The sequence below is a fragment of the Acanthopagrus latus genome, chromosome 15, assembly GCF_904848185.1.
Source record: "Acanthopagrus latus isolate v.2019 chromosome 15, fAcaLat1.1, whole genome shotgun sequence".
Lineage (NCBI taxonomy): Eukaryota > Metazoa > Chordata > Actinopteri > Spariformes > Sparidae > Acanthopagrus > Acanthopagrus latus.
The window spans coordinates 10,305,752-10,328,960 of record NC_051053.1 but is presented as its reverse complement, the minus strand read 5'-3'; the positions used below and the strand labels follow the sequence as shown (position 1 = coordinate 10,328,960).

General features: G+C 44.0%; 1 protein-coding gene across 1 annotated transcript in view; it reads right to left on the bottom strand.

Annotated features, from left to right (window-relative positions):
- Window positions 1-23,209, bottom strand: part of itga9 (integrin, alpha 9) — a 54,344-nt gene that overhangs the window by 3,432 nt on the left and 27,703 nt on the right. Inside the window, exons 16-27 of the mRNA XM_037124858.1 lie at window positions 13,923-14,075; window positions 12,846-12,922; window positions 12,254-12,401; window positions 8,317-8,403; window positions 8,065-8,144; window positions 7,602-7,685; window positions 6,745-6,853; window positions 6,524-6,631; window positions 5,121-5,246; window positions 4,805-4,924; window positions 4,620-4,715; window positions 1,195-1,314 (exon numbers count right to left, since the gene is read on the bottom strand). Of these exons, the coding sequence (XP_036980753.1) occupies window positions 1,195-1,314; window positions 4,620-4,715; window positions 4,805-4,924; window positions 5,121-5,246; window positions 6,524-6,631; window positions 6,745-6,853; window positions 7,602-7,685; window positions 8,065-8,144; window positions 8,317-8,403; window positions 12,254-12,401; window positions 12,846-12,922; window positions 13,923-14,075 (1,308 nt within the window). The remainder of the gene's footprint in view (window positions 1-1,194; window positions 1,315-4,619; window positions 4,716-4,804; window positions 4,925-5,120; window positions 5,247-6,523; window positions 6,632-6,744; window positions 6,854-7,601; window positions 7,686-8,064; window positions 8,145-8,316; window positions 8,404-12,253; window positions 12,402-12,845; window positions 12,923-13,922; window positions 14,076-23,209) is intronic.

The following is a 23,209-nucleotide window of genomic DNA, read 5'->3' as shown; positions in this document are numbered from 1 at the left end:
AAAACATTTTTTTTTCAAGAGAGGAAAAAAGAAATCAGATTTACGACTCTAACATCATCTTACTTGTCTTCTGGATTTGATTGTATAACTTGTAAATGTGATGTTATTTAGCAGCTTACTCTCAGGAGGGTCGCTGAATGCACCGCCCATGAGAGAATTTATATAAAACATTTTTCTTTCAGCCACATTATTACAAAAATAACATAATCTTAATAACAACTCAGACTTTAGGTTCCCTGCGATGGATTACATACTGTATGTTTAGGTTACAAATATCTGCTGTGAAACTCCTCACGCAGTGTGAAACAACTGGACGACAATGGATGTCTGGCCTGTGGGAAATCAATTTAAAACATCATGGCACGGTATGCTTTAAAAAAACTGGGCATCCGTAATGCAAAACATATGCAATCTGAAGTTAATAGGAAAAACCACCAACATGGGTAGAAACCATTCAAGCAGTTCCCCTGCAGAAATGTGTTGTTTCTTTAGGAATCTAATATTGTCCCCTGATTTACATTTGACTGACCCACAACATGCATTTACCAAGTGTAATGTAAAGTCGATACGAGAGGATCGGGGGGGAGCGGCGGATTCTCGGTGTGTATCTAAACAAAGCCGTGATGCCCCTCTCACTACGACTCCATTCATTTATCACCGTTTGACTCGGAAAGTTTATTGATACAGACCTGTACTCTCCTCAGGCATTTCCTGCAGAGAGCAATAGAGGACATGTGCTGCTCTTGTAAGTGGGGTTTATTTTGGCATGATCCGAGGACCTGGGGATCGGGGTCGGGGGGGGAAATGTATCCCAGGACCAACATTCCAAGGTTTAGTTGTGGTATTCCCGGTGGTAAATGAAGCAGAGAAAAAGAAAAGGAGTTCTGTGCTAACAGGGCCTCTGGACATCAGTGTAATTGCCGTTTCCCTTTTAGATTCCTCTTTCATGTGAGCGGTATGGTGTGAATTATTGTCCAGTCTGTGATTTGTCCTTTTCATGGTTGTTTAAGGCCCACAGCGAGCTCACACCCCCACCTCCTCCCCTGCCTCCAGCTGTCTCTCTACAACTGGATACTGTGCCGTCGTCTAACCAGAGTCAGACACACAAGCTTGTGACAACTCCCTCTTGTTTACTGTGGAAGCTTCAGCACAATACAGTTTTGTAAGATCACAATCTTGCATTCGTGTGTTTACCTTCCAGAGTAGCACAGCTAACAGCAAAAAGATGAGGATTCCCACCAGCAGACTGATGGCAATGATCCAGCCGACTACGTAACCCCTCGGCTCCTGACTGTGGAGAGCCTCGAACACCAGCTGAAACACACACACACAAAAAAAATCACGTCAGACACAGGCAGGGACACACAAAATTACTCATTAAGTCATGTGTTTCTGGTGATGCAATGTAGTGCAACAAGAACATCCCGAGGCACATCTGATTTCAGTTGTTGTTAGAGCACAAGAGGCGCTGCACGTTAAGCTAAAAACAGCATGAAACTGGACACTAATGGGATTTATATTTACACAAAGCATAACAACACAAAACCAGTCAAAATCAATCTTGATTCAAAATTAGTTTTATGGTAAACGCGATCACGTTTCACTCGAGGTGAAAGTCTAAACTCTTTAGCCTGAGTTTTGAGCAGGCCCGGGACAGGACAGGGTTACAGTGACCTCTGCCACACATGCAGCACACAACCAGCAGCACAGACAGTAAACAACTTTGTTGTGCAGTCAGTAAAACGTAGTTGTAATAAGAAACGGTTTTAGTGACGCAAGCAGCAATGTCAGTCTGTCAGTCAGTCCATCACTTTGTTCCAGACTGAAATATCTCGAAAACTATTAGATGGGCTGCCACGACATTTTGCACAGACAGCTGTGGTGTGAGAGGATGAATGCTCTGAATTTGAGTTTGTCCAGTATGGAAGCAGAAAGAGAAACAGTATCTTCTTATGACATTTGCTTTTATGATTTCTTTATAATGCAGCATTTTCCTGACATTGTAGTATTTGCTATCTTGTTATAATGGAATAAGTTTGTACAGTGAAATTATATGAAAGTATCTTGTTATACTGTGAAAAACATCCTCTTATAGCAATAAACTTGGACCTGAACCACTTGTGTTTTTCAGGCATGGGAGCAATATGCTTCCATAGTGCAGTCATTGTGACCATGTTATCATGCTAATGTTAGCTTGAGCTCAAATCAGAATCAGAAATCAGAAATCCTTTAATGTCCTGCAGACAGGGAAATGTGTTTGTCCCAGCAGTGGCAGATTATTACAGAACAAAAACCAACAGCAAAAACAAACAATACAATTAAAAAGGGAAGAAACAGAATAGAATAGGCGTATATACATATTTACATGATACAGTGGGAAATGAACAGCACATTTTCAAAGCACCACTGTGCCTGATTACAGCCTCAACAAGATGGTAGCATGGCAAGAGAACTCTTCATCAGTGCCTCCAACTGTGTAAGATAATATATGTTTTTATCACTGGTACTGTATGAACAACGTCAAACTAGTCATAAACTCGACCATCGCTGGTACACGTCAATGCGTTTAATGCCAACAAGCATCCATCTTCTGAGGTCAGTGCAATTCAAAATAATTTATAACATACTCCCTTTTTCAATTTGAAGCCTCATTCCTTTACACTGATTCCATGAAGCCCAGAATGAGACTAATTTCCGAGAGTTATCTCGTCCGCTCCAGGAGGCTCGGCAACTCTTAAAAAATAGCCCGGTTCCACAATAAATAAGAGCTATTTATGCCGTTTCCCATGACACGGGTGAACACTGACCTACTGGATAATCTGTTCCTGACAGCAAATTCATTTCACTTAACCCAAAGCACACTGTAACACTCAAATATAACAGAGGACAGCATCCGGCAAGAGACGCTGCATTTATTGTAATTAAGCAAACACCATTATTTTAAAGCACTTTCTAGCACCAGTGCTTTGACTTTCATTTGATTTTGTAAGAATTACCATCCATTTTATTTGTGTTCTGGTTTGAAACACTGAAGCTATTTGATACGTCTGTACACGAGCCATTTCAAACAAAACTTCTTTGATGGCTTTAATTGGTTTGCACTGAATTCACAGTAGTTTGACTGGAGTGAAGTATTGCATTACTCAGCACTGCGGCTCGGCCCACTTCAGCATCCAGGCCTTAAATGGAAAACAACACATTCTAGGATCATAAAATAGATGGGTTTATTTGCTAAAGGTCTTAAACAAAGGCAAGTAACTAGAAATAAATGTGTAACTTCCAAATGTCATGCATTCCTGCTGCAAACAACGGCGGAACAATGTCACAGTCGACTGTGGAACGCCATTGTCCAATGTGCAGCACTGCATAGGATTCAAACGTATTATGTGGCATGAGACGCCAACTGTGAGCCAAGACACAACCAAGTGGACAAGTGAAGATTAATCTCTCTGTTGAATAGTTTCCCACATTAACACCTCCTCCTTTACTCCGAGCTCTGGAATCTAACCGTTGTTATGCATGCCATGGTGCTTGCGTGTGCAGAAAAGATGAAAGCTCGGCTGGTCGCTGCTCTCTGACTCTGACTTTCCCCATTTAGCTTGTGCAATTGGTTAATTCAAGGAATGTGTGATTGAATTAGATGTTCATTCAACTCAGCTCTGAGATGCGAAATATGTAACGTGCGTACTCACAACAGATTCCTATAGTTATTGTTTACATACCACAAGGGATGAAGTGAGCTGTGCTCGCTGTGAGCAATACGAGCAGGGACCACGAATTATACGTTTTACACTAGCAAGCAGGCATCCTGGGGGAGAAGGTAACTGTGTTTACTGAAACCTACGGGGGGAATGATGGCTGGAATGAGCACACTCGCTGAGTGCTGAAAGAGCAGCATGGTATGGACAGATTCATGGCAGGTCTGAATTTTCCGAACACGTCTGAAGCTCAGGGTCAGCAGGGCCGCAGCCCGGTCAGCACCCTAATCACTTGAGAGATCCAACTGGGAGCCTGCTGGCGGCTCAATATAATCATCAGGTCCGATCTGGTGGAGCATTCAATCACTCAGCGAACAACAGCGGGGGGAGGGTCTGTCCTTCAGCACAGCTGAGGACCCCGAAATCCAGCCGAAGTACAGTATACCCGCAGTCCCCAGCTGTTTCCTGAGCTCACATCAGCCGCTCAAGGACTGCCTCACCACATCATGATGGACTGTGCATCTAAACATAAAAATGTATATGCTTATTAATAGACTTTTGGCCAGCACTTCTATGTGGTGAGAACCCCATCCATAAACCGGAAAAGCCTGGATTCAAGTCTTATCTAGCTTTAACTCAAGGTTTAAAGGGTAAGTTTACGTCTTCAGCAGCTACATGCTCTACTCTGACAGTGTGGAAAAACCCTAACCCTCTGCTGACGCCTTCAAAAAGCAGCTTATTTATTCAAACTGGCCTTTGTCTCACCTAGTGCAGTTTAGTGAGTGTAATTTTTACTGTACTTATACAATTTGTGAAGACCCTCCTCTGTGAAAGCTTTCACCGCCGTGTTTCAACAGTACCCCGGAATTCAGCTGGGTGCGATCTGTTAGTTCACGGTGCAACAGTTCATGATGTACTCACAGAAATGTCCTCTGGCAGGCCATTTGGCACCTCCAGCGTCCTGTCATTTACTTGCACGTTGCCCCGCGTCACAAACTGGATGACAGAGGAACTGTCCTGTGGGTTGAAAGACGGCGGATGCCCGTTAATATCAGGGTCACGATAACCAGCAACCGAATCTATCAAGGTCGCGACTTGTGTCTTACCCTTTTAAGAATTTCAGTGTTGAGTAGGAGTTTTATATCTATGCTCAGAGCTTCTTCTGTTAACTGTGGACCCAGACTGCAGGAGATTGTCATGCACGCTCTTCCAGGCCGGTCACAGTCCTTTATTTGGAAATAAACAATAAATAAGAGGGAAGATGAAATGGAAAGTTAGGAAAGAGCAGGGGAAAGTGTGTGGGAGAGAGAAGTGTGATAAACAGATGTTGCACCGACTAACAAAAATAAGGAATCCTCACAGGGGGCTAACTGTCAGCGACCTCTGAAAGGTTAAAGTGCAAGTTGAGGGCTGCTTATTTACCAAGACTTTGCGTCCTGATTTGGTGAAGAAGGCAAATATGGAGTGGAAGATGCTCTCCCTGTCCTGAGGGATGGTGCACGGTGTCGGGTTCCTGTGAGGGGTGCAGTTCCCTCGGCCGTCGGCCACCTGAAACAGAACGGCGGGGAAGATAAACTTTGAGATATTTTCAGGTAAAATAATGTGCAGTTACTAGAGATAAAAACACAAATGTTACATTGTTGAGTTAAAATAGGACGTGCGGGACGGTGTTGGCAGGTTTATGTCACAAAGATAAATTTGGATTTGGGGTTGACAGCAAAAATGTAGACATAAGCACTTTTGTCACCTGAACTGGCCCAATCCCGCCATTGTTATGAGTCTCCAGGGCTAACAGGAAGCTCTCCCAAACAAGAAGCTGGTACCCCTCCCACACACATTTCCCATATGGAGTGATTTAGAGGTGTCTGGTTTACTGCCCACTCCCCAGGGAACACTTCCCCTTTCCCCTCTCCAGCTCGGACCGACCCAAAGCTCTGGAGGTGGAAATCTCCTCTGGCCTTCCTCATTGTCTGCTCTGTTGCCACCCAGCATGTCTGCGCTTTTATGGCCACACTTTCTCATGTCGTGCGCTGGTGCAAGGATTCATAGGCCGCACTGGCTTAAACCTTAACTTTACCGTTATTATTCTACAGTAAATAAAGCTTAAAGGGATTTCTGTGCAGAAAAAGGGAGAAACGTGTGGAGCAACGGTCAAGAACTTGTATGTCACGTCTGAAGAAATAAAACGTAAGAATATCTGGCTGTAAAATATAAGTGCGCAACTGTCCGCTGTGCCACAGGCCAGACGCAGTGTGAACAGCGTTTATGATGTGTGGTTCCAGGCTGGGGATGGTACGGAGCAGTAGCCAGCTCCGCAGGTGTCCCATTCCTGTTCCGTGCAAGCTGTCTGACCCCTGAAAGTGATTCCAGATGGGCTCAAGGAGGGTGGGATACAGTCCACCCCGTCTGCCCATTCACAGTAAATACAATTAAAGGCTTGAGCCCCCCCACAATCTATATGAAAGGAGCAATGCAAGGGTTAAGAAAACATCTACACCCAGTGGGAGGATTGTATTTCTTTATCTAAATGCAAAATGTTGTGAAACAAAATGGCTGGTGAGCTTCAGTAGCAACATCAACACTTTGGCCTCGATTTTCACTGGCCCACTGGTGCCTCACACTAAGCAAATTGCCCATGCCATGACAAAAAGCCTGCGGATTAGCAGCTGTCTGTATACAAATGTGTCCTCTGAGGAAGAGAAGCAAGGCGGAGAAGTGTAGGTTGGATGAATTAGCTCAAAATGTGGCTGCCTGCAGGTGAGTAAACTAATAAATAACGGTCTGGGCTGGATAAACAATGTAGATTGACTGCTGTTGGCATCCACCTGTGTTTCAATGATGTGGAACATGTCAGCTCCGCTGCCAGCCAACCGGTTGGGTATCCTGATGTCCACAGTGGAGCCAGGCAGCCTGCTGGGCCCCTTATTTATGGCCTGGAACCACATCAGAGAGAGACAGAGGGAGACGGAGACAAAGGAAAAGAGAAGTGAATATATAGAGAAATATAAAAACACTGAAAATCCTGTATGATTTGAGCAGGCGGTACCTGGAACGTGAGATTGAGAGGCTGAAAGTTGCACTCCATGTCCTCCAACTGGACGAAGCGCGAGGCGTCGATGGAGTTTCCGTACACGAAGGAGCTCGGGGTAACCACACTGCAGCAAGGAGACACTGATTTATTTAAATGCATGCACACGTAAACTTAAAGAGCTTCATCAAAGTGTCTGGCTTCAGTCATGTTATTAGCTGGACAGCAGAGTTTGTTTTTTTTTCAGGTATGAGTCAGATGTGCCCAGTTTTGCTCTGAAGCCTCCCCTCACATTTAAGACACACAGCACGGCAGCCTTATCAGATGTCAGGGTTCTGGCGGATTGGGGCTGTTTTACATCTCTTTCCCTTCTCTGTGAAGCAGAGCTATGATAAAGCGCTCAGAGATAAGGCTTTTCAAGTTGACATGCTCCATACTGACAAAAGCACTCCCCCGCCTTATGAGAGCCAACAGATGAGCAGCTAAGGTCTCCATTTGAAGCAAATCAACTCAGACGGCTTTAAAAGCAGTGCATGTAATTTCTGCCACTAGGTGTCTGGCACTCAAAACAATTGTGATCGTGGGAGCCAGTGTCTTTATTGTTAAGCAACGACCATTGCTGAAAATATATCTACGCAACACAGGCAGAAATGTCAACAGAAGCTGAGTTTCATTCACCAGTTTCCTTTTCATTCTCTGACTTTCCAGGTCAGAGTGAAATTTAGATTTCCATGGGTTTGAACATAATTTAAGTACATAACTCAACAAACTATAAACTAAATTCTTGCTGTTTTTTATGCAGAAATCTTATGTATTTTATCTTTAAGTTGATATAATAGTAAGACTACTGTAATGGGTGTTTGCCTTGTTCTTACCCAGTAATAGTCGTGTCTGTCTCGTGAACCAGAGGGATGGACAGATCCAGACTGTTGTCAGACAGTTTGTGCTCGGGATTGGCGCTACAACAAACAAGGAGAAATAAAGGTATTTAGTAATTTTGTGATTTAATTCAGGATTAAAATTCTATAAACACCCATGGTAAATGTCTATATTGCTTGGGGCATACATTCAGACACATTAAAGGTGCAATATGTGAGACTTTTAATTAAAAACATTGTAGAAATAAAAGTTTTGAAGTTTTGTTATCCATGTATTTTATCACAGCTATCTACTGAAGTTAGCATGCTAACCAACTAGCTTCGGCTTCCACGGATGGTCAATTCTGTCAAACATGTTGCACCTTTAATAATGATAAACAAGTGTTTTTACTCAAAGGAATCCTTTTAAAAAAAAACAACTCATAGGCAGGCGCTAAAATGTGAGACTCATCACGCTCACCTTTTCGCTTGAACTAAGAACTGCAATGTGTCATTTTCCCCGGAGAGCTGACTCGTGTCAAATATCACCGCAAAATGATACTGGGGAGGAAAAGACAGAATAAACCAGTGTGTCATTCACTGTTTTCCATGATAGAGTATAATTGCTGTTTGTCTTCACACCATTGTTCTTCACTGAGAGAACGACAACTCTGAAAGTGGTTTGCATGCAGTTTTGTCGACGGGCGATAAATTCCATGTTCGTTCGCGCTACCTTCGTCTGCGCTCTCATGAAGGGAAATCCCACGCTGCATTTGAGGAAGTCCAAATCAACAAGTCCACAGGAAATACCCTTCTCTTCCTGCAAAAAGACAGATAGACAGAGTGTAAGAGGAGGGGATAGAAACAGACAGACTGGAGACAGAGTGGGTGACACTCGTGGAGGAAGCAGACAAGATGCAGCCTGGGACAGGGAACAGTCAGCTTTGATAAGTTGTATGTTGTGTGTACAGGGTAATCTGCTACACATGCAAGGCTGGAACCACACACACACACACACACACACACACACACACACACACCTGCCATCATATACAGTAAGATTGAAGTGTTTTGCTCGAAACAGATGTCAATATGGAAAAGAATAGGTTCTCACATCTCACTGAAGTTCTAAATTAGGTTAAATGAAGAATGTACAAAGCGGTGATGGCACACACACATCCTGGCGGGTGGGTGATTGGACAGCCTCCAGGCTGTGTGTTTGGAAGCTTGTCTAAACAGTATGGAGCTTCACCGGCTGCGCTGTGTAAACACTCGGGCCTTGACCCGACGAGGAGTAAGAATTCTTTCAGCGAGAGTTCACTGCGAGGCTTTCGACTGAGCTCGTGTGCTGGGAGCATGAAAGAGGGCAGAGATGCATAAAACAATAGAGAGACAGGCCAGCGCCGCTGGAAGATTCAGCTGGGGGCTTAAGGCAAGTCATACAAAGCGTCTGCGTGCACGGGCGGCCGTCCAGTTTGGGCCTGTGTTTATGACATGCTTCCAAAAGCGATAAAGAAGAGAGGTGCAAAGGTTGTCTCCTCTGGCATATTTAAAGGTGCACATCCATCTACAGCATCATCCACACTCCCGTTTCCCTTGTTCAGCAGATTCCCAGAGTTCAGGGTGTGGCCGCGCCCTCCATCTTCATTAAGTCAGCTCAAATAAGCAGTGCTGCCCTTTTGCATGGAGGCTACAGCGAGTCCCGTGAGGAGGGGGGAGGTGGGGACCCGAGCACAACTGGCACTGATGGAATTTCCTCTATTTCCTGTATTCCTCCGTGCTGCTGTGCAAACACCGCCTGTCCCACGGGGCTGGGCAGGATCGGGGAAGTCAGCCTGTTTACCCATCATCCACCTGGCAGCCCTTGAGAGAGAGCAGAGCACTCAGACATATGGAGAGTGGTGCCTCCACGGGGAGAAGAGTGACAAAAGTCTGTTTGTTCAGCACTTCTTCACTTTCGTTCTCTTGTCTTTCTCTGTCAGAAACAAATACCAACTGGGGTTTTCACAAACGGCAGGCCCATTTAACATCACCGGGATTGTTTGCACTGGTTTAGCATCAGATGAAGCCTCGGGTGGAGGAGTACGTCAGCGTGGGTGACACATGGGAGGCTCATTTTCTTCATGTTCTACATGTCTCTTTGTGACTCAAACCACTGGGGTGCTTGTACATTTCTTTAATTTCATTTTGCCTTCTTTATACTTTAGAAAAACGATATGAAGAACAAGATCTACTTTTGGTTCACATGGTATGTGCAAAGCTGCACTTCACAGCCAAGATTCGAGCTTTCTTAGATTTGAAAGTCCACTGAAATTCACAACTTCACACATTTCTCAGTTGCATTCCCAACTTCTGGGCTTTTTACCATGATGCTCATTTTGGTCCAACTGTTGAATCACCAGAAATCAGTGGTGGAAGAAGTATTCCAGTAGTTTGACCACAATAAAATAATATTCCAGCACTTTTCTTGTCTACCCACCATTCAAGGCAGTTTAGGACACTTGCCACATTCATCCACAAACACACTGATGACAGAGGCCACAGTCGCCCCCAACTTAAAGGAGATATATTTAACATAACAATAGCTAATTTTCAGGTACATAATTATATTTTGGGTTACTATGAGAAGAAGTGTATGTCCTTTAATGCTCAAAAACACATCAGGTTTCTCATACTGTCCAGTGCTGCAGCTCTGTATTCCCCCTCTGTCTGAAACACTCCGTTTGAGCTCCTGTCTCTTTAAGGCCCCCCTCACAAATACCCAGTCTGCTCTGATTGGTCAGCTCACACATGCCTGACCCAGCACTGCTAACAACAGATCAGCGGTTCTTACATGCAAAACTAGTCACTAGGCATAAATGATGCAAATGTGGGACAATTATTGAGGCATTTCAGGAGCAGCGTTTTCTGTGGGAGAGAGGAGCTTCTGTTGGTGTGGACCTTGACCTTTTTAACTTACAAGATCTTCTTCAGGATGCACGAGAACCATATTCAAAACACTAAAAAATCAAAAAATTAAAAAAGTAACCACGGTGTCCAGATACACTGTTGTAGAAGTATAAACCTCTGCAAGAAATACAGTGGCACTAAACATCTGCCACATCTCTGGTCTTTTAGGAAAAAAAACCCAGCAGAGATAAAAAAAAAAAAAAAAAAAAAGAAAGCCCAGAAGCCAGCCTCCGTGTCCCATGGGAGTAAAGGCAGTGAAGCCAGTTCACCTCCACAGCTTTCTGACAGCTTGTGTTGCAAGAACAACAGAGAGATAACTCAGCCCACTCACACTAAATATGAAGGGGAGTACGAATGAACGCTTCACTCACTGGAACAAGGCCTCAGGGGAGGATTGTGAGCTGACCTTAAATTTACCAAAAAGGGGTCACATCATCGCCTCAGACTTCTCCAATAGTAATTAGAAAATGTCTCAAAGAGCATCTGGTGGTAAATCTGCTTGGTGGCCTCTCTGTCATCTCTTCATGCTGCTTACTTCCTGTTCCCTTTGTGCAGCAGCAGGCCACCCCGACTTATCAGGTTCCTGCTCAAAATGAGGCTCTGCGGCGGCTGGTAACCTGATACTTAATTACTTCATTAGATTTGCTATGAAACTCAAACTGACACACTGTTTTTCTAATATTTGCCTGCAGCGTGTATTCTATTTAAATTCAATTTTGACTTTGTTGGGGGGGGTTAAATCCTGTCGCAGGTTGTGCGCCTTACAGAGCCGACCCTCGTCCATCACAGACGCGCAGAAACCCAGCTGGAGGATAAACATGAGGTCCATTATGTTGGGGAGAAGCCTCCGTGATGGATGCTGTCCCCCGGAGCGAGTGGATAAGCTGCCGTGAACCTGAACAGGCTCGTATCAGGGTTGTCCGTCCTCTTTGCAACAAGTGAGCGAACAGACGTGAGCAGAGGCAGAGGAGGCTGCTGTGAAATCCATCCGCATGAGGCGTGATGAGTGTCGAGGAAATTCTCTCAGGTTTAATGTGGGATGGCAGTGGGCAGATATATCTTTAACAGTGACAGAACGCTGAAACCGTTTTCTTTTGGGGGTCAGGGAGTGCAAGGCCTGATCGATAGCTCCACGAAGGCAAGTCGTGATCCGCGCTTTACATACCTGCATTTGCCCGATTAAACGTGGCAGTATTCAATCTGGTGTGAGGGATTTTTTTCTGACGTGAATAATGCGCTTTGAACGGTACATAAGTCAAGCTTGTGGGAACACGAAGCATCTGCGTTCTGATTTGTTCTCGTGCGTGAAGCTCATATGCCGCTGACACGGCGTGTCTGCCTTGAATGAGACAGAGGAGCGTGTGACAGGCCGGCCCCCGAGGAGCCGACCTATGAGACGGGGCAGCTGCTGCGGGGCTCTGCTGCTCCGCATCCTTTCATCCGCAGGGCTCAGACGAAGCTTTAGGCTGAACTGTCGCCTCGCAGGTCTGTGTTTCTGTACGCCGCACTTGTTTAGACTGTAAGCCTGACATATAATCAGTCTTTTAAAATAAACCATCTTGTTGAAAATGTAGCAGAAATCTAATGGCATTCGGCTGACACTCGTGTAAAATCTGGCACTCTGTGTCATCAGATTCTCTGTGCCTTATCCACATCTTTTCAGCAGAAATAAACACGTGCACTCGGGTAAATAAACAGCAGATACTTGAAGAGCGACGGACCTTCTGCCAGAAGTTGATGTAGAAAACCTCTCTGGAGAAGTTGAAGTAGATGTTGGTGTCGTAGGCGTCGTCGCCGGCGTTGGAGATGGTCAGGTTCAAAGAGACGTTCTTCACTCCTCCGAGCGCCAAATGGGGTTTGCTGTGTTGCCTGATGGGAAGAGGAAGTAAACAATGCATTTCAGAGGATAAATAAAGTTTGGGATGTCACAAGAGGAGCAGTCAGAGAAGTTTAATCGCTTAGGAGTCTGTTTGTTTGTTTGTTTTTTGGAACATTTTCAACTTTAAAAGGACAGTAAACAAAGAGGAGCGGCTCTGTTTTTGGAGTAAAACAAAGAATATACAGTATGTGAGGGGCAAGGTTAGCCCAGACAGGACACGTCCCGTCAGGAAAATGTACAGAGAGCAAAGACACACAATAAAAAGAGAGGGAACTCCCTAAGTATGGAAAAACATATGGATATCCTCCAAGCATGCGTCATGGTTCCACTCCCCACACCCACATGGCCTATGACGTCAGCTCGCTTCCTCAGCCCTGAAGCAAAGGCCAAGACAGAAAGAGAATGTAAACTGTGAAGTCAAAAGGTTTTTTTACCCAGAGAGCAGCATTTTCCCATGAAGCCTCAGGTCTGCCGCGCAGTCGTCTGACAGGCAGTTCTTCTCAAACCAAGTCTGATGAGGAAACAGCAAAGTACACAGATCATATGACCTCATGCTGGCCATGCACCGAACACACACCGACAGCACATTCAGACTAGGGGGCAGTGTTGTGCTGTTGTTGGCGCTGAGGGCCACAATCTTTGCTCAATCTGATCTGTCTTTTAATCAGTGGGAGCAGGGTCCACAGTTTAAATCATGAAAGGGAACTTAAATCGAGCAGGGAATCTCGATGTGACGTTGATGAGTCTCAGATAAATGGATTCTGTAGGTGCTAAGAGACACAAATCCCTCTGTGTTTTCAAGAAGTGCAGATAGCGGGGGAAACACATGTGGGGCACGTTAGAGGTGGTTGCAAAGAAAATAAATGAATCAGTCTTTTTGGATTCCACTCAAGAAAAGCTAACACAGCCAATAATAAGCAGGTAACTAACACCGAATCATTATAACCTCAATTTGAGCTATTTCCTTCATTCCTTCTGTGGTCTGTTTTTTATTAACAATCGAGAAGATGACCTGCATGAGAATCTGAATTATTTGACAAGAGCTGAGTGACTTTTTATCCTCATCCGCTGCAGCACACCTGAACCGAAGCTTTTCTATGACAAAGGATGATGTGGTGAACATATGAAAAATGAGATTGAAAGCGGCAAGTATTTAATAAAATATTGGTCTTGTGACTGTCTCTTTAAGGAAGCCAAGTCTGCTCATATTGGTCAGCTCTCATAGGTCTGAGCAATGTTCATGATTTGCATAAGCTCTTCTCTTGTTTTTGCCACCACAGTCGGGCTAAGAAGTGGTGACTATATAGTTGTGACATCACAACCTTACTACAATCTTGACAGCTTGTTTTTAGACAGTTTCTGAATACGGGAAGTGTGTATTTGTACGTTGATTTTGATACTTTCATAGTATCTATATAGCACTTTACAATAAAAACATATGAAAATCTAACTCATCAACTCAATTAAGGACCAAGAGATTTCATAAAGACGTGTTTCTCAGGGTGACTTACCTCATTCCTCACTGCAATATTTTTTCCTTTCCCCCATCGTAGCACCGGAGTGAGCGCCGGCAGATCTCGCTCCTGGTGCCCCGTCAGCACGTGCTTCCCCAGGCTGTAAGCCACCTCGAACGTGATGGCTGTGAACACTTCCTTCACATCTTTCTGCAGAGAGCACAAAAACAAAAAAACAGGGCCGTTGCAGAGGATTTGTCCCACCATACGACATCAGACTGATTCTGACCTCAAAAAAGATAACTGTCATGTAACAGCCTGGGTAATTATGGTAATTGAACATCTTTCTGTAATCGACGCCTGGCGCAAAGACTGATTGCACAGCAGATTATTGGGAAGATCACACAGTCTGGTTACGATGTTATCTCTGCAATTACTGTGCCAAATATCCACAGATGTAAGATTACTGAAGAACCACAAAACCAATCCATTCTGAGCTGGTTTAAACGGGGGGACGCGAACGTTCTCATCAATTATTTTTATTTATCAGTGTGACATTTTCTGAAAGTAATAAAAGCAGGGCCACCACTAAGTTCCCAGCAAACAAACACACGGATCTTTTTTTTCCTTTTTTTTTTTTTTAAAGCTGCTGGCTCTGTGTCTGAGAGATTTCTTTGCGTTTTCTGGCGGCTCCATCTAAGACCACAAGAGAAGTGTTTGATTTGGCATCAGGTTTGGAAACAATGCAGACAGAATGAAAACAGAGAGCTAAATGTGATCAAATCCCACATCTTCATTAGCTGACAGCGCTGAGGGACGTACATGGGAAAAGCAGATAGCGCCGTGTCTTTTTCATCTCGTCTGTCCATCACAGTTTAACTCGGGGTCTTTGAAGGCGGCTCGGCGTGTCTGGCTCGGCCCTTAGTGTCCTCAAGCCGCGGCAAAACACACACAAGCTCCATAGGCAACCTGTGTCCTTTAGCTCAATAATGTCTACCAACATGCAGCCAAACCCACAATCTAAACACAAAGGGCTTCCCTGCGTTTTCCGGCGGTCACTCAGGCCACTCGTTCTTTTGCACTTTCTCTCTTTTGTCCATTATCGTAGCTTTTTCCAGCGTCCACCCACCCGTCCTCTTTCCTCAGGGAAGCAGGCGGGCGCAGGGCCAGTCTGGGCTTTTGAACACGTTAGACATCAGCAGCGGAGAACCCACCCAACTCATCAACAGTTAGAGAGTTATAGCAGGAAAGAGGGAACGTTAGCGCAGGACATGAATAGACAAAAAACAGCAGGGGCTCATTTGGGAAACAGTGCAGCACACAGATAAAGGTACGGCCTTGATACTAGCATCGGTTTATAGCGTTTTTATGTCTTTGTTTGGTTAAAGGTCCAATATGTAAGAATGTTAGTTTAAGGTGGCTGCAGTTAGCAGCAGTTTAGGTTTACACAGGTCTATCTGCTGAGCCTTATTTATTTGGAGTTTGAGAGGTAGCCAGTTCTTACATGTTGAACCTTTAAAAAAGTAAAGCCCAAGATTAAATCTTCCCGTCACCTGTTTTGTCCAAAAAACAGTCCAAAACCCAAAGATCTTCTATTCATTACCTTTTATAACTGAGAAAAACAGCAAATATTCACATTTTAAAGGTGGAACCAGTGAATATTTTGAGCTTTTCAGTGTGGGCTAAACAAAAAAAATGACCAGTATCTAACTTTAAATGATTAACAAACTAACCACTTATCAAAACAGTAGCAGAAAAGAGTCTTTTAATCAACCGATCAACTGATCCTCAAAGTTCTAATTGAGACGGACACCATTAAGTTGTCATTACCGCAGCAGACCTGGTCAGTATAAAGGCTCAGAGGCAAGAGGTTGACCTCACATCCATCACTCGACTGCAGTTCATGCCTCATTGGTCTCATAGAGACGGTGTTGTTCTAGTAGCATGTCGGCTCAGCTGGGAGGTAACATGACACAATGTTGTAGTCAGTGCTCGACAAGTGGTGGTAAACCATGTGAAGGACTGGCAAAGCCTTCAGCCTCAGCAGCCATTAAAGCAGAATGCCTGAACCAGCCCCTGTCCGCTGGCCTCCGGGTGAACTGACCCCCTGGAGTCCTCTGCCCAGGGCCTCCAGCCCCAAACTCCCACCGCTTATCTCACATTTTCACAAGCCACAGGAGAGCACAAGGGAGACGTAATGACTCCAAATAAAATGTGGTGCTTTTGCACAATCTCATGCTTAAAGAGTACACAAGTAAACAGGCATAATCATTCCATTAAACTGTGTGCTGCGGAGGGATTTCCACATCTTTTTTAACAGAGCATCTATTATTGTTCTCATACAGGATCACTTTTCTTCAAATGCAGACTGCTAACTAACTGGAAAGCTCCTAAGACTCACAGGAAGCTCATGTTAGAAGTGCCGGTGGCCGTTCGGCAACACTCCGCTTTTATTATCCCTTGATCATCCTTGCCAATTGCCCCACCCGAGTGCACGCCCCCGTCCCGGTCACCTACTCCCTCCAGATCCTGCTTTTAATTCCTGTATTTGTGGAACAGAGGAGTTCCTGGGGGACGCCGACTGGTGTTAACTGCCTGGTATCTGCAATTTTATGGCGAGGAACCCAACAACTGTTCCTTACATGCGGGTGAAGTTCACAACAAAAAGCCTGTGACAGCTCATTCTCTGCTCAAAGACTTCCACTGTGTTAATCCTCATTCATGTATAGCGGCTGCAGGGTGGGTCCCTGATCTTATAGTAGACAGAGCAATTCTGGGATTTATGTTTAAAGACTTTATCAGTTCTGGGCAATTATCAAGCAACTGTACATGACATTTAAAGAAGAAATAAAACCTTTTTCCTCCTATGAATGAAACGCTGAACTCATGAGCAATAAAACAAACCCTTGCTCATTTTAATACAGTCAGGGGTTTTGCTGCTACAGCCTCATGCTGGTACGACGAGTAGCTTATGTTGGCCAGTGTTAGCCAACTCCAGATGACTTTACTGACTCGGTACCTGCTGACTGACCCTTTTCTACTTGTCCTCAGTTACACTATGTTTTAGCATGTTTCTAACAACCAATAAAAATAAGATCTATACACCACATATAGTTTTTGTCGTTTTGAGGGCAACTGACTTTAGAAATCCTGAAAAAGGAAGAAAATGAAGTGTGCCATTGTCCTGTGATTGTGGCCAAGTCTTGCTTTAAAGCCAATATGTGTAGATGTTTTACTTATCCATGTATACTTATGCCATATTTAGGCAATTATAATACTTATTATCAAATTATTCTTGTGGCCTAGGCCTTTTTTCAGACCTCTGAATGACCACCGTCATACCATGTTCAGAGATTCAAATAGGTTTGATGTTAGCGGCTGTTTCTGTCACACCCATCACAGCATTTTAGGGTGGGATTAAAAAATGTTCATATCAACCTCTCATATAGCTGGCTAGTTACCTGGCTACATCCACGAAGACGCAGAGACAGAAAAATGACGACAGGTGTGAATGGGATGGACGCAGCTTGAAATTTTCATGTTGGACCACTTACAGAAAAAAAGACAGCAAATTTGATTATTGAGAACTGTTAACTACTCCTACTGCATATTGATTAAAAGTGACAGTCAAATTTGCTATAGCTGCAGCCAGGTACTCAGAGGCATTCACAAGTTCATGCATTCACAACTTCACAGACACTTGACCTCCACTGCAAATGGAAAAGTTGCTGTTTCTATAGGTTGGACACACCTCTGTGGACCAATGAAATGATGGACCATTTCATACTGGTTCAAGTCTGTGCAATTAACACAATACCTTCGGTCCCATTTGTCAGGTTAGGAACGTGTACTTCATTCTGCCACTGTGGGGTGCCAACATAATGGCTTTAAACAAGTATTTTTATACAGTATCCTTAGAGAGGGGAATAGTGCCAACAAAAAGGTACATTTCTTCCATGGTCACTTTAAAAATGGTCTGAACCCTCTCACCAACCCATGGACTAAATTACTTATCATTGGTTCCAGTCCATACTGTAGTGATGCCAGCAAACTCAGTGGGAAGCGACAGTTTTCCAGCAGTTCCCACCGAACTCTGGAAACTGTAAATCCTCGACGGCAGGACGAACAATCTGCACATTCGGATCATTTATGACACACTTGACACAAGCTCTTTCTCGCTGCGTGCATGTTCATACAGTTCACTCACAGGATGGAGGACAGCCTGTGACTCTGCATGTTTGGAAAGAAAACAACTGGGATATCAAACCCTCACCTAAAGCAGCTCTCCTCTGTGGAGCAAGGTTCCTGCCAATTTACTATCTGGCTGTTTATGTTCACACTCTGGACCCATTTATTTGGTACAGCGGAGCATGACTCCCAACTTACCATCCGTTCCTTCCCCTTCACACTTTACGCTTGCATGTTTTTAGGAACGTAAACACGGCTACTGAGTGTATTAATGTGACTTGGTTGAACATATTTCACAGATTTTTCTCTGAACTCTACTTGAGCTTACGTTGCAAGCTCTGATTCTCACATGTTAATTTGATCAACACGATGGCAACGCACCAAGCTGCCCCCTTCATGCACACAGAGCAGCTCCACCACGGTGGGTGCGGGGAGGAATGACGTCAGGCCCGCGAAAGGCTCTGATCCTCGGTTTTAAACGCCTCATGCTTGGCTGGAACTCACCAGCGCTGCTCCCTCAGCCAAACCATTCCCTCAAAAGCATATAGCTTAAACCCGGCCATGGGAAGTCTTTATTAACTCGTGAGAGAAACGCGCACACAGCACTCCTTTTTAGGACAATGGATGTTTGGATGACTTGCAGGTTGAGGCCATTTCATTCAAGGGCTGAACGCCAGGGAATGGAAAAAAGCTTTATAGCTAAGTGATGAATGGATTCAGCCTGTCAGAGGTTGGGGTTATGTGTGTATAGTGAGACACTGGGAGACACGTTGAAATTGAAATTATTTACAATAATGTCCGCAGCATACGGCAGACATGCACTCAAGCAGCTTATCTCTGCTTGTCCCCGAAGAAAAGCGGAGAAATGAGACAATCACTGAAGTTTTTAGCGTGCAGCTCTCTGCCCGATTGACCACGGGTCAAACTAAAGCAGCTGCTCGGCTCGGAATAGGTTAGCAGATGTGGAGAGGCGGGTGGGAGGGGGACAGAGTGTCGTCCAATTGTTTCAGCGAGAGAAGTTATTGGAGGAATCAGAATATGAACAGCTTCATTCTGTCTGCGAAAGCGATCCTCACGCTGTAAATCTTTCTGGTCCCGTGCGTCATGGCAGAAAGGTGAGAAGCCTGTGCCTGCTCCGTCACTAGAGCTTCTTAAAAAGACACAACTGCCATAGTGCACACTCACATTGAGAAGAATTATTTTGGGTTGAATCCCCTCTCGCTTGTGATTTATCTGCTGTGAGCCCCCGAGGAGCCGCCCCTCACTTCAAACTGCTTTCGCTGGTGACAGGATATTTTGGTTAAATATGTGAAAAACTTCCTTCAAGGACACTGTCAAGGACCTCTCAGTGAGAATGAGTGCAGCTGCCTCTGAACCTGGTGGTTTTTTTTGTTTTTTACAGCTATGTTCTTTATGTGCTTTTCCTCTTGTTGTTTAGTTATTTTAACTGTGTCCTTATTGCTCAGTTCCTGCGCCCATCGTTGTGCCCTCGTCGACCTGTACCACATAATGAAAAAAATTATTAAAATTGGCATTGTATTGTTTTTGTTGATTTTAGAGATCTTTTTTCATGTTTCTGGTATCAGTTTAGCGTTAAGTGATTTTTTTCCGGACACTCAGAGGCACTGACATATTATCATGTTTTAAAATGATGACGCTTGATGCTAATGTGTCAGTGAATAGTTGCTTATTTACACATCTAGCAGACACAGCATCCATATTCATTTGGAGTCATGTTTCTGGCTCCTGGTAATTATAAGTCTACTGTACAATCCCCTGTTAGCTGTATTCTGATCGCCTGACAGAACCTAAGCAGCTTTCTAGCAGAATGTTCCACTATGCTCACTAGCAGCTGGAGCTTCTTTTACAAACAGGAGCTTGGAAACGACACCGATGACAGCAGCAGCGAGAGTGAACCAAAACAGTGATGTTGCAGCCTGTAAAATCAAGATAAGCTGAAGAGAGCTAAAACAGACCAAAACTGCAAAAAAAAATATGATTCAACTGAATACAAGAGACAATGTTCATGATAAATATTACAATCTGATCCATTGGAAATTTAACTACTTTTTTGTGAACATAAAAAAAGACATATCATTCCCTTTAAGTTCATATGGTGAACAGTATCTTGTTTGCAAACATTAGCATACATTAGCTCTCCGCTCTCCAGATGGAAACATCTGGCTCTTCAGGAGCTAAATGCTCCACTATGTTGACCAGCTTGTTGCTAAGTGCTGTTTGGTGCTGAGCAGGACACTGTGTGAGCGAACCGTTCACTGAATAGCTCTCTCACAATGAGCTATGAAACTCTGTAAAGCCTAGGGAAGCCACAGATTCACATGATAATTCCACGTAGGTTCCTCAGTAAGGGTGACCTCATTTACATTGTTTTCACATTGTCATTCGATATATTGTTATTGTAAAAAAATTACAGATTTTAGCCAATTTAAGCAAGGCGTCTTGTCTGAAACAATTAAATGAGTCAGTGAGAGTCACAGTGTCCTTAACTGGCCGTCTGGTTCAAGTAAAGTTACAAATCAACAAAAAATGCACTTTTTAATACCTTCGCCCGTCCAAAACCGAGCTATTCTGAGTAATATGAAAATGCCAGACTAGCAGTCATACTTAATGTACGGAACTCCATTCAACATGAGCCATGTTTACTCCAGCTAATGGAAAATATTTCAGCCTGTCTGACGCTGGTGTAAGAGGCAGTGAGTGATTCTCAGATGTCTGTCCAGGGTCAGGCACCAGGCACCAACCTGATCAATCACTCGACCAGATGTTTCCATCTGGAGAGCGGAGAGCTAATGTATGCTAATGTTTGCAAACAAGATACTGTTCACTCCACTGCAGCATGTTGCGCATCAAAACACAAACACCGCATCCAGAAACACACATCGAGCGTGTCATGCGAGAGCGCAGCAGGGCTCAGAGTCCATCGAGTCCATATGTTGTTATTACTGAGAGCTGCTCCAGGGGTAATTCTTCTCATTATGCTAATTTAGTTAGAAATGAAAACAAATGAGTGGATTTACACTGTGTTGTGCATTCATGGGATTAGGAGGAAGTAGTTCTTACAGTGAACTTTGGCACAGAGAAACGGAAAAAAACCCCACAACTTTCTGACTGATGTAACCCTCTCACCGTCACTGTGGCACCTGGACAAGACGGAAAAAATTAGGACAGGACTGTATTTCGACATCACAACTGTAGGTACAATATATGTGTCAGGTGACCCTGAAATCACGGAGTCTGAATCTAGAGGATTTTCTCCTTCACTTCTAACTCTCAGCTCAATCCCTCCATTCCCCTTTTTTCCATTCCCTCATTTTTAATAATTAGTGTCTCCATGTTTCCACTTCAGTCACGATTTATGTCCGGTTTGATGATACATTTGCAGGATCATCCATCATCGCTATCCCTGATTAGAATAGTCCAAGAATTTTAGGGCTGCAACGTGCCATTCTTTTCACTATCCATTAATCTGCCTAAATATAAATATTTTCATGTATGATCAATGAATCGTTCGGTGTGAAGTGAAAAATTTCCCAGAGCCAAAGGTGACATCTTCAAATTTCTTCTTTTGTCCAAAACCCCCAAAAATCTTTATTCAGGAGAAGCTGGTTTTGATCAACTTATCGATAAAATTGATGGAGGACTACCACCAACAAAAAGCACAGAATGTGAGAGAAAAATCAACAATTTCACAGACAGAACACTGAATCCTGACTACAGTTTCCATGAAAACATAAATCTAGCAAAGCCTAACCTTAAGCGAGACTGAGTGCTGCGAGATATGGCCGTGCGTTGTAATGCTTCCCATGAGTGAGACACATATTTCCTCCTGAAGACAGCGGAGCGCCATCACTTAACTGACAGGAAACGCGCACCATCTGTAGTGTCATGCCTGAGTCCCCATCATGAATAAACACCAATAAAAAACACACCGCTCTCGACACGGGAACATGCAACTTGCAGAGGTGCGTACTACGTGATATTCTCACTCTGAAGCACACGCGCAAAAACACACATCTCCCTGCCTTTTAGCAGAGCAACTCTCCTCATCTAGGATCCCCGGGGTGCAGGTATACATCTCTTGCGCCTTCGAGGATCCGAGCGTATTGAATTTATTGCTTTTTAAAACAACGTTCACGTAAACACAAATTACAGGAAACTTTTATGGCCTTGCGTGCATCATGAAGAAGGCATTCAACATTTTGACCCTTGGACAGTTAAAACCACAGCTGGGATTTATAAAGGAGGAGAGAAAAGGTGCCTCACTTCCCCCCGGTGGAATTGGCAGATGGAAGAGGTTCACTGCTCAAACACACCAAATTCATCAGCGTGTTATTTTTACTACGTTCTATCAACAACAACTTGATTTAGCGCCAATGCTAACTATAGCCACATTACTGTAATGTCTGGATCTGAAATCCAGCCAGCCTCCCATAAATACACAGTTTTTCTCTCTCATATCTCGGTTCCTCCTCAATCAACTCCCACGTCGTGATATTCTCAACACTTTTTTTTTTTGTGTCGTTACTAATCTGCGCTATTTCCAGCATCATTACAGCATCACATTTTAGGAGCTTTATACTCCTGAAAGTGCTCTTGAAATTAACCATAAAGCTGAGCTCTGGAAATTCAGCAGCCACAGGAGCTGAACTGAAGGGAAATTAGTCCTAAATGCTCTGTTTTATGGCCCCTTCATTCCCTAAATTCTTGACCCTGGGGCTCCAGTCACCATCATCATCCTGTCTATCTACCTTTAACCCTTTCACTGATCTCTATTGTAATCTGAGTGACGAGTGTGGAGTCACCACAAGGACACGTGCACGGCTCTCCTGGGAAGCAAAACAAAACCTCGAGGTGAACAAAAGGGAAGAATCCAGATGAGGTCCTTTTAAGGAAGCAGCTTTGGGTTTGGAGAACTGGGAATTACATAGAGACAAGGTGCCTTTAGTCACCACTGAACTCTGTTTATACCCACAGTGATGGAAATATCGCTACTACTGCTATTACTGAGAAGAACCAGACTAAGAATTTAAAAAAAATAAAAGGATAATGCTTCAAGCCAAGTGAGATAAAAACTGTGTTTAAATCACTCCCTTGTTCACAAGATCTTTTGTAATTAACACTGAGTGGTTCGCTCT